Genomic DNA, 14,552 nt, shown 5'->3' with positions numbered 1-14,552 from the left:
AAGTCTGCTTTGCAACATCTTCAGTCCAACAGCAGTGAAAAAAGCAGATGAAATTTGTACCATGGTTTGATTGTCGGCAAGCATGTCTTTTAAAGAAATAGCTTGATTCTGCTGAAAAATGTATGCCAGGAAAGCACAGAAGCTTTTTCTAACTCGCTCACTCTCTCTCAACCCACATGTCTGCCATCTTTGCCCCCACTTTCCTAAATACATCTATGTCACCCAAAGGACGTAGTCCTGGGCTTTTGGCCAATATCCTGAGCTTGAATTCCCACATAAAAAAGCATTTACTTAGGAAAATAATACCATGTGGCAGCCAGTAGGCACAATACTACCTCTACTGCCAGAATGCAGTGACTCTAAATGAAGCTAAGTGGCAGATGGCCTAAAATGTTTCAGTGCTTTCTTTCTCTAGAGCAGGATCACGCAATTAATTTGTACTGTGGTGGACTGAATTACGTTAGCAGGTCCCACTCAAAGGATGGGATGCATTGGCTGTAGTGCTTCTGGACCAGGAAAGATCTGCAGAGGGAAAGGCTATGTCCTGCTGAATCAKTGCCAGGACAGCAGGCTCCTGGTGGGGCCAGGCGAGTGAGGAGGAACGTGGGAAACCAGAGACACTGCCTGGTGGGGCCGGGTAGAATGTATTCATGGCTCAGATTGCGACTGGAGTTCACCATCTGAGTAGTCTTGTTTCAGATGGAGGGTGACATTTTACTTACTAATGATGCTTTTACATGAACCATTCTTGCAGAGCTTGTTTTATGTTACTGTTTGATGAGTGTTTTCCTTACGTGTGGTACTCAGTAGGTATAGAGGAAGGCCTTCTGTCTGTCTCTCATAATTCATCTCCAATGTTATCTTCTTCCAATTTATAAAAAGTTCTAGAACAGTCTAGGTCATGTCCAGATACTGCAGCTTGGAGACATATGGTATAGGTACAAAGAATGAGAGTTCAAAGTGAGACAGATCTTTCTACTCATCTCTCCAACGAGTAAATTGAAAGCTTTCCTTTAAGGCTTGAAATGATTTTGGGGAAGAATGGAGGAGAACAAGAAGTGTCTTGCATGCACAAAAATAAGGTACAAGCAGAATTTTTAGCTGGAAGATGGCCAGGGCAGGACTGAAAGGAGAATATAAATGGGCTATCTCAGGAGTAGGCTTATACGGCAGACTGAGTTACATGTTATTGCCTTGAGAGTAAGAAGGAAAACCTGAATTTAAAGTACTTAAGAGGAAAGCAACAAAGTGTTTGGGAGAAGGAAGGCAAGGTTGGAGCAATGAGGAAAGAGAAGATGTGTTTCATGGAGACCAGAAGAAAGTGAAGTATAGAGGATTCAGCCAGTAGGAACTTTCTGTTGTTGAGATCAGAGAAATCCAAAAGAATAACCAAATTGTCATTTTGGTTTAGCAAGTGCTGATGTATAGGCAGAATCAGTTTAGCTTAGTGAAGATATCTGGGGCAGAATAGATAAGAGCCAAAATCTACATCTGGGGGGTTTGGACAGAGAGAGGCTGGTGGCATCTTTAGTGTGACAGAGAGTAGTTGTGAGAGAAAAATGAGCAGCTCACTTTTAGGTTTATTAGRAGGAGTGACTTTAAAGTGTAACTGGTAAATACAGTCCATCAAAACGGAATTAGGCCAGCTGCAGATTATTGGAATAGCACAAGGAAAATGTCCTTGTCTGTTCTCTCATCTTCTCTAGGTGCATGTTTTCACTTGGTTAAGAAAAGTCAGTAGAATTGCATTTAAAGGTGTTGTCACTTCACAGTCTGTCACAGGGCTTTTGCCAGCTCCCTTCAGAAGGAGCTGGTGCTTATAACTGTGCCAGCTGGTTGATCTGATTATCTAGTCACTTTACTAGAAAATCTAAATATACAGCAGTACAAACTGAAATATGTCTGCTGTCCTGTTTTGTAATTATTCTGCATTTGGATGAAGAAGTACTTTCACATTAAAGCAGTACTGAAGCTCTCTCTATCTTTCTATTCTATAGGTTGTCATTTTATATTTTGAGCCAAGCGTATTTCGCTGTATTCTCCTAAGATGGGTTCGTCTTCTGGGCTTTGCTACTGTTTATGGAACTGTGACGCTCAAGCTGCACAGGTATTTCACATATTATTAATTTCCATCTCTGTGGGAGTGTGTGCAATCTGTGTGGGTACTCAGAATCAAGAGCTACAAATATTATCGTGAACAATAACCTTCTCTGATTTTTAAAAACAYTGTGTATTTCTCCTCACTGCTCCTGGTGAAATTATGTGCTGCTAATCCTGGTAGAGGGCTATAAACACAGAGAGTGTTAATAGTAATGGTTGCTCRAGGAGGCTGTGTGTCAGAAGTGTTGAACTGGAGCTGCAGGATTTAATGAAGAATATATATATCAGCTGTAATATTGTGCAAGAAGTTCCTTTTCAGAGAAAGGGAATATATTTTACTCGAATATGGAACAATGTCAACTACCTAAGCTTGACCTTTAAAATGTTCATAGAAAGAGATTTTTTCTTAAAGTATTTAGATACTGTGACAGTGAGTAAAATAGAACACACTATGGTATATATACTTACTTTATTTTCTTTTGGCTCATAACTCAAGGGCTGCTTTCTTCAGGCACTGATATCAGGCTACATGGTCAAGAATGACAGTGCCTGCCAGCAAAAGTGTGTGGGAAATTGTGGGTTATGTTGGGGGCAGTTCCACTCAGTTGGCAGCACATTCAAATTAAATTCAGAGTCCAAGATTCAGAGACCTAACTTCAAATCCCACTTCTACATTTTCCTTATAAATTCAAGCCTTTTCTGGCATGCTGGATAAAATCCCAATGCTTTACCGCCTTTAAACTTTAGTGAAAATAATTACCGATGTATCCTGTAAGTATTTTTTATGAAATAAAGAGAARTGCAGTGTGTATATATGGTATATAGGAATCTTGGATGAAGTAGGGTTGCTCATCTTTTTATCTTTTATCTTAGTTTCATTGCCGTGTTGGCAAGGGAGGTTCAATATTATGCTTGAAAACTGAATGAGGACAGAGTATCTTGTGTTTAATATTGCATTATTGGCGTGTCACATTTTAGGTGGAGAAACCTGCTTTTCTGTCAAAACAGAGCCTCTTCTTGAAGCTCCCTTTTAGTTGTGTCCCTGATTACAAGTGTATACTTTGGCTGGTAAACTCTATCTGTATAACACTATGTCTGGCTACATCTTCACATTGAACTTCATTTAGAAAATCCCATATCTTCATGTTATTTTCTAGGATGGATAATTTCTGATGGAGAAAGAATAATAACTGAAACACTATAGAAAAGATAGAACAGAACAGCTGATTTTGTTTGGATTATATTCTATTTGTAGCTCAGATGTGTTGAGAAACAGCTTAAGACTGTAGAAGATTCAGATTATCACTGCAGTTCTAGTACCTTAACAAGCTGTTTATATTATTTTACATGGTGTTAGGAAGCAGTGTCATGACAGCAGAGTTGATCCTTCTGTTTACATGAAGTGAGGAAAGGCTGGAAAATTGGCCAGAAAATGTTGGTTTGCTCATTCAGCTCTTTGGTGCTACTTGGCACCTGCACTGGCAGGCTCGGCAGACAAAGTAAAGACTGAATGAAAAATCGAGAGTGAACTACATCCTCATCCTAGGGGTTTCTGATCAGTGCTGTGATGAAGGCTAACAGCATACTGGGCTTTGTCAATAGGACCCGGCCAGTAGATTGAGGGAAGTGATTATTCCCCCTCACTTAGCACCCACTAGACCACATACTACCAATACTGTATCAAGTTTTGGACCCACCAAAACATCGGTGAACTCAAGAAAGTTCAGCCACCAAGATGGTCAGGGGATGGAGCWCTGGGCCTGCAAGGGCAGCCTGAGGGAACCAGGCTTGTTTAGCCTGGGGAAGAGAGAGCTTCAGGGGGACCTAATAGTAGCTATCCAGCATCTACAGGGAGGTTACTGAGAAGGCAGAGCCAAGCTCTTTACAGCAGTAAGTGCTGAGAGAGCAAAAGACAATGATCATGAATTGAAATGGGAGATTTCAACTGTATACAAGGAGAACATTTTYACTACGAGAGTAATGAAGCAGGGGAACTGGTTGCCTATGAGGTTAAGAATCTCATCTTTGAAAGTTTTCAACTAACTAACTGCATCAAATCCTGAGCAACTTGGTCTGAATTCACTGTTAACCCTGCTTTGGGCACCAGATGACCTTCTGAGAACTTTTCAACCTGAATGAGTCTACATTTCTATATGAAATATGAAGAGAAAAGGCCACTATTTCATATATTAATCTAGAATTACTTTCTCTTGGAATCCACCTTCTTTTTCCACCGGGATTTCCTGACCATTCTTTCCTACATATGTGGTATTGTGGTCTTTTTTAGTTTTAAATATTTCAGACAGCGTGTCTGTCTTGCAAAAGACTGAGTAAAATTAGATATATATTTTATTGTATACATTTACAACAGTTATGCTAATTAGGAATAATATGATGTTCATAGAAATTTGGTAGAAATTTTTGGCAGACCTAATTTAGTCCACAATCATTACAGGGTTGAAGAATGGCTTATTGCAAGCACTATAAGTACTCATGGCAAGCACTGATCCCCTCCTGGAAGTGGCCTAGCTCTTTGCCTGGGAAAAGAATTGGTTATTAGCAAGGACCTGGTGATTTTTTTAAGTTCAGTGGGAATATTAGTGTGTTGTAAAAGCAGCTATTAATGGTAGCCAGAAAGTCAAAAGCTGTATTTCTCAACAAATGAGGTACATCAAAAGCATTGGGGCACGAAGGTTACAAACAGGGGAACAGAAGACTAGAGACTCTCCAAACAACCAAACTGTCTCATCAGATGCTCTCAGAGAAGGTAAGAGCAATACAAATGTCCATAACATACTCATTGGTTCTAATGTAGAAGAGATCATAGAATGAAGAGCATCAAACTATGTGAAAATAGAACAGACCCAAGGTTATCTCAACCCAAGGTCATCTTGCCCAGTAGTCTGTCTTCCCCAGTCTGTGCTCCTTTCTGAAGTGAGAAGGAGACTCTGGCACAAATGTACATCAAGTGCAACAGCTTGTGGCCCCTCCTCTGGCTTCTCCACAACTTTGTACTGAGATACTGGCTGCACATTTCCCCTCACCTTTTTTAGTTTAACACTTTCCATCTGAGGCCTCACTATGCTGCTGGACCTTCTTGTTCTTCATTCTCCTCTGACCAAGATGGCCATTCATAATACCAGAAGGAAGAAGGATGAGGGACAGGTGGCCCTGGTGACTGTGTGGTGTCCACTGACTCATTGGACCCTTTCAGGGCTGCTCTGTTCAAGTCTCCATTCTTTTTTATTTTTGATCCTTTAATTCTGACATCTGTTCCTTTTATTTTACTTGTTGTCTCCTGGAAACATTTAATTTCTCCATGGTTTGCTTTCCTTTTAGCTTCCCACTTCCCAGGACGATCTTTGTTTCATTAGGTTCAGACATCAGGGAGAAGTCTGTAAAGTAGCCATGAACAGGTGCTTAAGGAAGAGCAGAAGAACAAGGAAGACATGTACTGACTCATTCTTTGAACAGCCCATCATAGACAATTTCTGAAGTGCCTCATCTTAAAACACCTCTTTCTTATTCGTTGTGCTTTTTTAAAAATAATGAGCTGATGTTTACAGGAGTTGGGGGTAGGAGAGAAAGGAAGTGAATTTAATTTAAGAAATCTAACTGAAGATCTGTGAACATAGAAGTCAGTACTTTCTTCAACAATGAATTCTTCCGAATAATTCTCTCAGGAAATGATATTTCAGATTTAACCTTTTGAGTTTAAAGGAGCTGCTGATGATGCATCTTCTAGTATATTTCTCTGACTGAAGACTCTGTCCCTGTCAAGTTCTCTTTAAAAAACAGGTTATTTATTTGAAAAACAGGTTATCTCCTAATGCTTAATATTTTCTGAACTTCTGTCATCATGGTTTCAGGATTAATACAGAATTCTTGATTCAGGATCAGAGGAATGGAAGAAAACTATACACACATACACACAGATAGATAGATATGTGTGTATATATATATATGTATATGTATACAGAGGACAGCTTACAAACGTTTTGCCTGAGTGAGTAGTTACAGACTGCCCTTCCTTGGGCTCTCTAATTCAAGGCAACCTCTATTCCTTACAATGTTAAGACAAAGAGTGGGCAAGTGAGGCGTGTGAGAAGCATGGAGGATGTTATGTTCCATGTATGGAAAACAAGACCRTGATATACAATAGTTCTATAAGTGGTGGTGGATTTGGGGGGATAGTAGGCAGGGATAGAGGACAAGAATACGTTAACTCTGTGAGGCAATTCTGCACTTCATCTAAATGCTGTGCTAAGATTGCATCACTGTGTTTTGCCATCTGGTATAGTGTAACACTTTCATGCCATCTGAGCAAGTCAGTGGTCCTTCCTACAGATCGCTGTAGGTGCTAAAGAAATTGGAAGCAGGAGAGATAACAGCAGTCTGAGTAGTGTAGAGCACAGTGTGCAGAGTACCCATGCAACATGGCTCATATCTTAAAGAAAGGGAGATTCATGCTAGCAGAGAAACAAAAAATGATGTCATTCTGTTTCTTGAAGCACKTGGGAGGAGATGTATGTTGGCTGTGAGAACAGGAAAGAAGAGGAGAAGGAGAAGCAGTGTAACCTCCTGTCATAGTCAGGGGAAGTGGGAAGGAATATAAAGATGATCCTATCTAGATGTGGCTGGTAGAAACTCAGTGCAGAAAGCTAAAGAAGGTACCATGGCTGGAGCCTGTACAGCATAAGGTGGAATCAACTGAGGAAGAATGGTGATCATGGCATAGGCGTGGAAAATTTTTTGAGTGTTCCCCTCTTCCCCACCCCCATCCAGCTGCTGGAAGATGTTTGAAGAAAGGCTTGTGGCTTCTGAATGATTGTTATGTTTCAGAAGAAGCTATGTAAAGTCTTACAAATCTTTAGTGGAGTTGTGCAGAGGAACTGTGGCTGACTCACAATTCTTGTGCAGAGCACATTCTCTTTAATGTCTTAATGTCTCTGGAACTTACCTCCATACCTTGGAGAAGAAGCAAAAAAGGTAAAGAGATAGTGAGCTCATACCGGCTTGTGAAATTTGTAATTCTATGATAGTGGCTGCTTCCATTCTTTCTCACCTGGACAGTATACATTACCCCAAAATATCTTCAGGGGGAATTAGTGGAACTACTTTTTATATCTCTTGCCATGGGGAGTGAAAAAATGATTTAAAGCTTCTTACTGACTTTTAGTCAGTTATCTTAGAACATCTAGTTGTAGTTCCCTCTGTGGTTAGTACAGGGAAGGGTATGGTGCTCCAGTAACAGAGGAAATGCCTGTCTCCCTCCACTGATAACGGACTGTGAGGGAAGTCTCCAGCAGCTTCAGGTGTTGTTTAGGTGATTTACTGAAGTACCTTAAGTTTAGATGGGACAAAAAAAGTGTAAAATACAAAGAACAAAGAATCCAAAGTCTTGGAACTAGGTAACCATCAGAATGTAGCTGAGGTTCTGGTCCCAACCTTCGTTTTTTGAGGACTTTTTTGCAGGACCTATCAAGATCCCAGTTAGCTCTTAGAGACCCGCAAGGAGAACATGCTCCTTAAAAGGTTCCTAGTGCAGATGCCCTCTCTGATTTTTTCAACAGTTTATATAAAGGCTTACAGCTGCCCAGCTGGTTATTCCCAGGTGTGCCCTCCTTAAAGAGGTACATTGGTCTTTGTGCCTGCAGATTCTCAGAGTCTTCTGTGATCTTCTGGTCTCATCACATGGCCTGCAGTCATCTCTGAGGCTGTTTATTCTGTTTTGTACTCAGTGGAAGTGAAAGGCAGCAGAGTTCACTATCATAGTCCCTAGGCCAGTGGTTCACAGTTCATAGTGCCAGCAGATCATAGTCCCCTAGTCTCATATGCCATTATCTTTAGTGTTTCCTTGAAGAGGGGGAGTTGCAATGCAATAGAGTAGGTCTGGGATACTGAGCAGCAGTGAGCACTTGGTTGATGATGGAGGTGCATCTTTCTTTAGATCCCTATCTCTAATATTTCAGGAGTAGTAGTGGATACAGGCAGCCTTACACACATCAGAAATTGCTGACTTCAGGATGAGAAAGAGGAATTCCCATTAGGGAAGGAAAGGAGGCTGGGGACAAGGGAGTGGCAGTGGAAAAGGTGAGAAGCAGGGGAAGAAAGGAAGAAATTTGCAAGACTAGTTGTTAATATGTAAATATACCGTCAGTCCTGAAAATAAAATGGGGTCTGAGCCTGCAAAGGCATGTGTGCTCAGAACAGAAACTGAAGCTGCCTCAGCTACAGGAGTGCTCAGGTTTAAATTACCCTACCTAGTGCTCTTCAGCTCTTGCAGCCTGAAATGTATGTTTTAATATAAACAGACAGCTGGATGAATGCATGAGAGGATTGTTGTAATCAAGGCAGTATGGAAAATTATCCAAATCATGAATGACAGCATCCCAGAGAGAAGCGCTGTCTGGGAGTGGTAGTTACTGTATAACCTCAGCTTAGATGGACAAAAAAAATGAGATGAGGATTGGCTTAAGTGGTTACCTACCCTTTGGTTTTCAAATGAGTCAGGCCCTTGTGGTCATTTGGCATCAACACTTTAACTTTTTAAATAAAGAAATGTTTAAATAAATGTGATTTCTATCAATTATTTATTTGCTTTGTATTATAGAAGGCAAATGTGAAGTGACTTCAGGCAAATGCATTTACTGTGGGATCTGGTCCGTACCATTTGGTCCGTAGTGGTTGTTATCTCTCATGGAAGAAAAGGAAGAAAGATTATTTTGGAAAAAGGTGTTGCTGTTGCAGAAATGCACTGTTCTGAGCTCTGGCCTGATACTGCCATGTGGAATTGACAGATTTTTTACTGCTTTAACTTGACTGGCAGGGTTGAGGGTGTCAGTCTATGCTTGCATGGCAGGAAGAGGGGTGGTTTATTCAAGACATAGAGCTGGTTACATTAAAGGCGCTAGTATCTTACTGTAGGCATTCTGACTGTTTTTCTCTCTCTTTATTGGAAGTATCATATGGTATTTCAGCAACTGAGAAATTTGGTGTTTCCTATATTTATGTAGCTGTGATCATTTTGTAAATCCAATTCATGTGAACKGTAAATGCTTTGGAGACTTCTATTGCCATCTATTATATTCTCATGTAATAAATTACAGCATCAGCTGCAAGATAGTCAAGTGACATGTCAGTTTGAACTGCTCTTTAAAGACCACCCATCCTGAAACAAATTTGCTATGAACACATTGTCCTTTCAGAACAAGGTGCGTTGTGATACTCCATTACTAGGGACAAAGGAGTTTGTACAGACTGAGATCTTAAAATGCTTTTGATTTCACTTTGCTTTTGTGTATAGGCTTCATCCCCAGAGAATGAATTATGTTTGCAGAGGGAACTCCCAGGCTAATACCTGAAAACCCTTCGTCAAATTTCGCCGTGTTTTATTGAGTTGTCATAGCAGAACCAAGACATTTATCCTGATATTTCCAATACTTGCTGTGGGAAGGGGAGATCTGGGTTTTGTGAGGTGTGAGGTAGGTGCCGCTGATGCAGTCCTCTATGCCATAGTCTTACCCAGTGGTGAGTTAGCCCTGATGTTCCACCTTCCCTGAGAAGGGATGTCTTAAACTGCTTAGGTGTGGACACCCCTTGTACCTGGCCCTGTTGGCTTATATACCCACAGGTGTATGTAGCAATACATATGCCATGTTTATTTTGTGTTGAAACTTACTATGAATCTCTCCCAGTTCATGGAAGGAGAATTTGTCTGCCCTTCCTTCCAACGGGTTTATGGAACTGTCAGCAAAAGAGTGATTTCCCCTTTCCTTCTCTGAAAAGTAGGCAGGCTGCAACCTGAGTTAAATTTGACCTCCATACCTATATACTTTAAAATACTCCTATCTTAAGTGTGGTGGCTGTTTGTATGGATAGTAGGTTTGTATTAAAACAGATTTAAAAATGTTAGCTTTCTTCAGTCATGAAGCAAAGACAGAATCTCAGTTTCCCTAAGAACTTAAAATTCCTAATAATGCAAATACTCATGACATCATTTTTCTCTTTCTGTGAAATCTCATGGAAAGGGGTTTGATGTGCAGTTTGCCTGGCCACTAACTGCATTGTCTTAAGCAGGAGAAGGGAAGCGATATGTGGTCAGACTGTAGGAAGCTGCCATCGGTTATTCCTGTAGAGAAGCGGTAAATGCTGTTTCTGGCCCACAGGTTGGTGCAGATGCCTGGGGAAAGGCAGATGAAGACATTTCTTTGAGAGGGGAGAGACACCTGGTCTGAAGTACTGGCAGCATCAAGCTCCCTGAGTGCTGCTAGCTGTCATTCCTGCTGCAGGAAGAGGGACAGCTGGACTTTTGAAAATAAACATCCTGCAATGATAAGATACTTGTTTTGTGCTGCCAGTTTCTCTTTTAAAAGGAAAATTAACTCAAGAAGCTCCCCAGATTTGCCAGTGCTCAGCAGAAAGGCATTACTCAGAGCCATACACCTTTTGCTGTGGGCTGCTGAGGCTCCACGCTTCTCTGAAGTTCTTGCAGACATAGCTTCCTCTTCTACCTTTTTCTTTTTAATTTGAGTTATGTGACAGTTCCGTAATGCTGCTTTGAGTATCAGAGCCAGCAGTGTGGCTGAAGCTACAGAGATTAAGGAGAGCCTTCCTGGATTAATACTATCTCACTATAGCTTTATTTTCTTCTAGTGATCACTCAGATGAGAGGAAAGTACCTAATTATGGCTAAAAGGGAGACAAAGGAGAAAAGAGAGGTATTGGGTACCTTTCTGTATATATTTTGAACATCATGAAGAAAAAATAAGTCATTCATGAAAACAGGACAGCATCTTCTCTTCCACTGATTTTTTCAGCTGTAGCAGTTTGTTGCCATACACAGTTATCCATCTTTGTTGGAGAAAGTACGTGTATTCTTATATAATTTTCTATATTTGCAACTTATGTCAGTGACATTTCTTCTCTTTTATGAAAATGGACAGTTTAATCCTATGGAAAGTGGGGTGTCCAACATTAAAGAATTGATGTTGCTTAAATAAGACTGTCTGGGAATGTTCACGATGGGAACTTCTTCTAATGCGGTGTCCCACTGACCACTCTATCTAGTGCCAAAAAAAGGGGGGTTAGTTTTATCTATCAGTTCCATTTCGAAACTCATTGGCCAAATTCAAGCAAAGATAGAGAGGAAGAGATCATACACACTAAGTTCCACAAAGCTTTGTGAAAAATGACATTTGAGCAGAAGAGGGACCGTATGAGTATTGCCACAGAGCAGAACGCTGAAGCGTGTAGTATCAGCACGCACCTTTTGACTGGCGGGCCGTAGCCAGGCAGCGTGTCCACGTTGGCTGGCCGCTCACGTGCTGTGCCTCTCGCCCAGCTCTTTGTTAGAGGAAGTAGTAGCGAAATGGGGGCTTTGGAGGCTGCARGCAAAGCAGAAGGCAGGGAGATACGGTTTAGGAAGGAAGGGAGGGAGCTGGACTTACTGCCAAGCTGGATGCAGATGCAATAGAAGTTCATAAGGAATTAGGTTTCACTAATTACATTGGCCGTGGAAAAAACTGTTTTCTTGTTAGCATGTCTTAAACCAATTCATTTTCTGAATATTATTCTCTCTCTGAACATAATTTCTCTTACCACTTGCAAACCTTTGATAGTTTGTTTATTTTTATAAAAAAAGAAACAACAGAGCTTAGACAACTACTTACACGGTTTAGTAAATTCCATATAGCATTCCTGAATTCCTCTTTCAAGATGAAGTCCTCATTTTGGTAGTTCTTCCAGATTAAATAACAGAATCATATTATGTTTTATTGTGGCTTTCCCCCAACAAAATCTGCATTATTAAAATCTTATTTAGTTCTTTTGTATCTATCTGTGCCATTCTCAAGTAATTACTAGCCTTAACTAGACAGCATAATGGTTTCATTTCATATTTCTGAATAAAATATCTACTTTCATATGTATAAACTGTTATAATGTAGCATAACTGTTATAAAAATACTCAGTGCAGAATTAATCTTGATAGAGCACAGTGTAAAAGTGGGACTAATAAACATTATCTTTAAGCAAAAAATCAACAGCATGTAAAATGCATAAGATTATTAGATCTCYGTGATCCTGAAAATATTCTTCATCCGTATTCATATTAATATTTAATTTATACAAAAATACTGTAAATACAGCTGTACAGTTCCATTAAGTGTTTTTTTTTCTCACCTTAATATAGCGCAAACTCTGCTAGATCATAGCAGATCAAGTTTGTCTAGGAAAATTGCAAGAGAAGATAAAGAAAGTATGTGGTGCTTTAATATTAAATTATGTTGCTATCCTGATTAGGAAAAAAAGAAACAAACAAAACAATGCATTAGAGGGCTTTCAGCAATGACCCACAGCTATCATGACACCTTTCAAATCTCTTTTCTTTTGGCTGTATGCAACAACACCATGGCAGATAATACGAGAAATACGATTTTGCATATCAGATTACATATGAGCAGAAGGGCTTCAGAACTGCAGCTGGGACAACATGTCATCTCAGAGACCTCATCTGCCTACAGGACCCCATCAGATAGCTAAACTTTGAGCTGTGGCACAGTACAGCAGTTTTTTCCTCCCCAGTAGGCTTGCATGCATTTGTAATATGAATGATGTATCTCCACAGTCTCTTTCTCTCATTACATGGCATTTTGGGTAAGGTAGAATCTGTCGGTGGATCAAAGGATGTGGTGCCCGGCTGTCTGTTGGTGGGATCATGGCGTGAAAGAGAAGCCAAGCGTCACACTGCAAGACATGATTTACAGACTCATCTGTGGAGGAGTATGAAGAGGGAGTTAAGTATATGAYTCACACTCCATGCAAAAGGGCTGATCACAGTTAACAGAAGAAAAGATTTACAGATCACATACACTAATTGTCAGTTAGAAATCATGACTGGATGGGAGTGCTTGTAGTGGGCTCGTGTGAAGGGTCAGTATACTAGTTAGCATCTTCAGCAGTGATGAAGGACCAATACAAAATGATTACTCATAAAATTTGTGGATAATACAAAGCATGGTGCAGTGGTAAATTTTGCTGCAGAAAAGTAATCTTTATTGCTTGGTAACTTGGATTAGTCAAACAGATATGCTTGAATACAGTCAAAAGCAAGATTATAGTTAGGGACTAGTTAAAGACAAAATTCAGAAGAACAGGAGTTTTAAAGGTTACCGGTGGGGAATTCATTTCACAGTAGAAGATGACATCTTTGAGACTAATAAAATTATTATCCTGTTCATTAGATGTGTATTTTAAAGGAGATGTGCAATAGAGGAGTATGGCACAGAAATTATTTGAGGGCTGGAAAAAATGCTTGATATTGTGAAAACTAGTCCAGTTTTTAGATCAATGAGAAGACTTGAGAGGCGACTTCTTGTATGGTGTATAATCAAGCAGCAAGAAAATAGTAGGCATGAAAGATTTAATCTGGTGGACAGAGGCTTAATAAGAGCTGGTGGTTGGAAGCCAAAGCCAAAGAAAGTCAAATGAGCCATCTGGCACAAGTTCTTCCAAGTGAGGGTGCTTTGCTATTGAAAAACCTAAAAAGAGAAATGTGGTAATCTTTGTGCTGGTTTCAGATCGAGACTGAATCCCCCCTTGGAAGATATCCTTTAGTTAAGCTAATTACTACAATTTACTGGAATTTGTATAGAAACATTTTGTGATCGGTGTTATACAGTGGATCAAGCTATMTAATTCAGTGTCTAGTCCTATATTTGGTGATTATTTTTACAAAGTTATGCAATAGAAATGATAGTGTCCATATTCATAAGGGTCAATTGAGAAATTAAGCATATTTGTGCTCTGAAATGACATACTTACTGTTATGCTGTTTAATGGGTTACACCTGTTGCTTTGAAATTAGTCCTGATCACTTATACTAATATAAATCTTTAGTACTGGGAAAACTGGCACCTGGTCCAAATATTCTCATGTAGTGGTTGCTCTTTTCTRGATTATCCTGATGGCCAAAAATTACCATTATTTTCTTGAAAAAGCAAGTCTTTATCTGACCTGTGGTAACCAACCTTTGGTGACATAAAGTGCTGTGTTGCCATAGCTGGATGTCATGACTGTACCARTTGAGTTACAGTTCATCAGCTGAGCTATGGCACCTCACTGACAGTCAGCTGTTAGCATGACCTAGTTGCAAAGCAAAAAGAGTAGGAGTGACTTAAATAAACCTGTTTGACTTTCYGATTAGGGATTGTTAAGCAAGTGCACAAAATTAATGGCTATTGAGCTGATGGGTTATTCATTTAACTATGRTAGGTAAATATCTCAGAGGGATGTGACTATGCTTTATCCTTTACAGTGGTAGAGCTTGACAGCATTTGACCAGTCTGCACACTGGTGAGTTGTCCTTACATATGCTTATCTGAGAGATAACAAAAGTACTATAAGAATATTACATGCGGTGAATTAGATTCAAAGTCTGAACTGGAAAGGCC

General features: G+C 40.0%; 1 protein-coding gene across 1 annotated transcript in view; it reads left to right on the top strand.

Moving 5' to 3' along the window:
• Window positions 1-14,552, top strand: part of GPR158 (G protein-coupled receptor 158) — a 203,446-nt gene that overhangs the window by 149,210 nt on the left and 39,684 nt on the right. Inside the window, exon 6 of the mRNA XM_085318308.1 lies at window positions 1,998-2,107. Coding sequence (XP_085174434.1) covers window positions 1,998-2,107 — 110 coding nt within the window. The remainder of the gene's footprint in view (window positions 1-1,997; window positions 2,108-14,552) is intronic.

This window comes from Rhea americana, unplaced genomic scaffold (assembly GCF_003343005.1).
Source record: "Rhea americana isolate MKP2758 unplaced genomic scaffold, rheAme1 scaffold_53, whole genome shotgun sequence".
NCBI classification, from domain to species: Eukaryota; Metazoa; Chordata; class Aves; order Rheiformes; family Rheidae; genus Rhea; species Rhea americana.
Note: the sequence above shows the minus strand (reverse complement) of the source record. Positions and strands in the feature narration are given on the sequence as shown.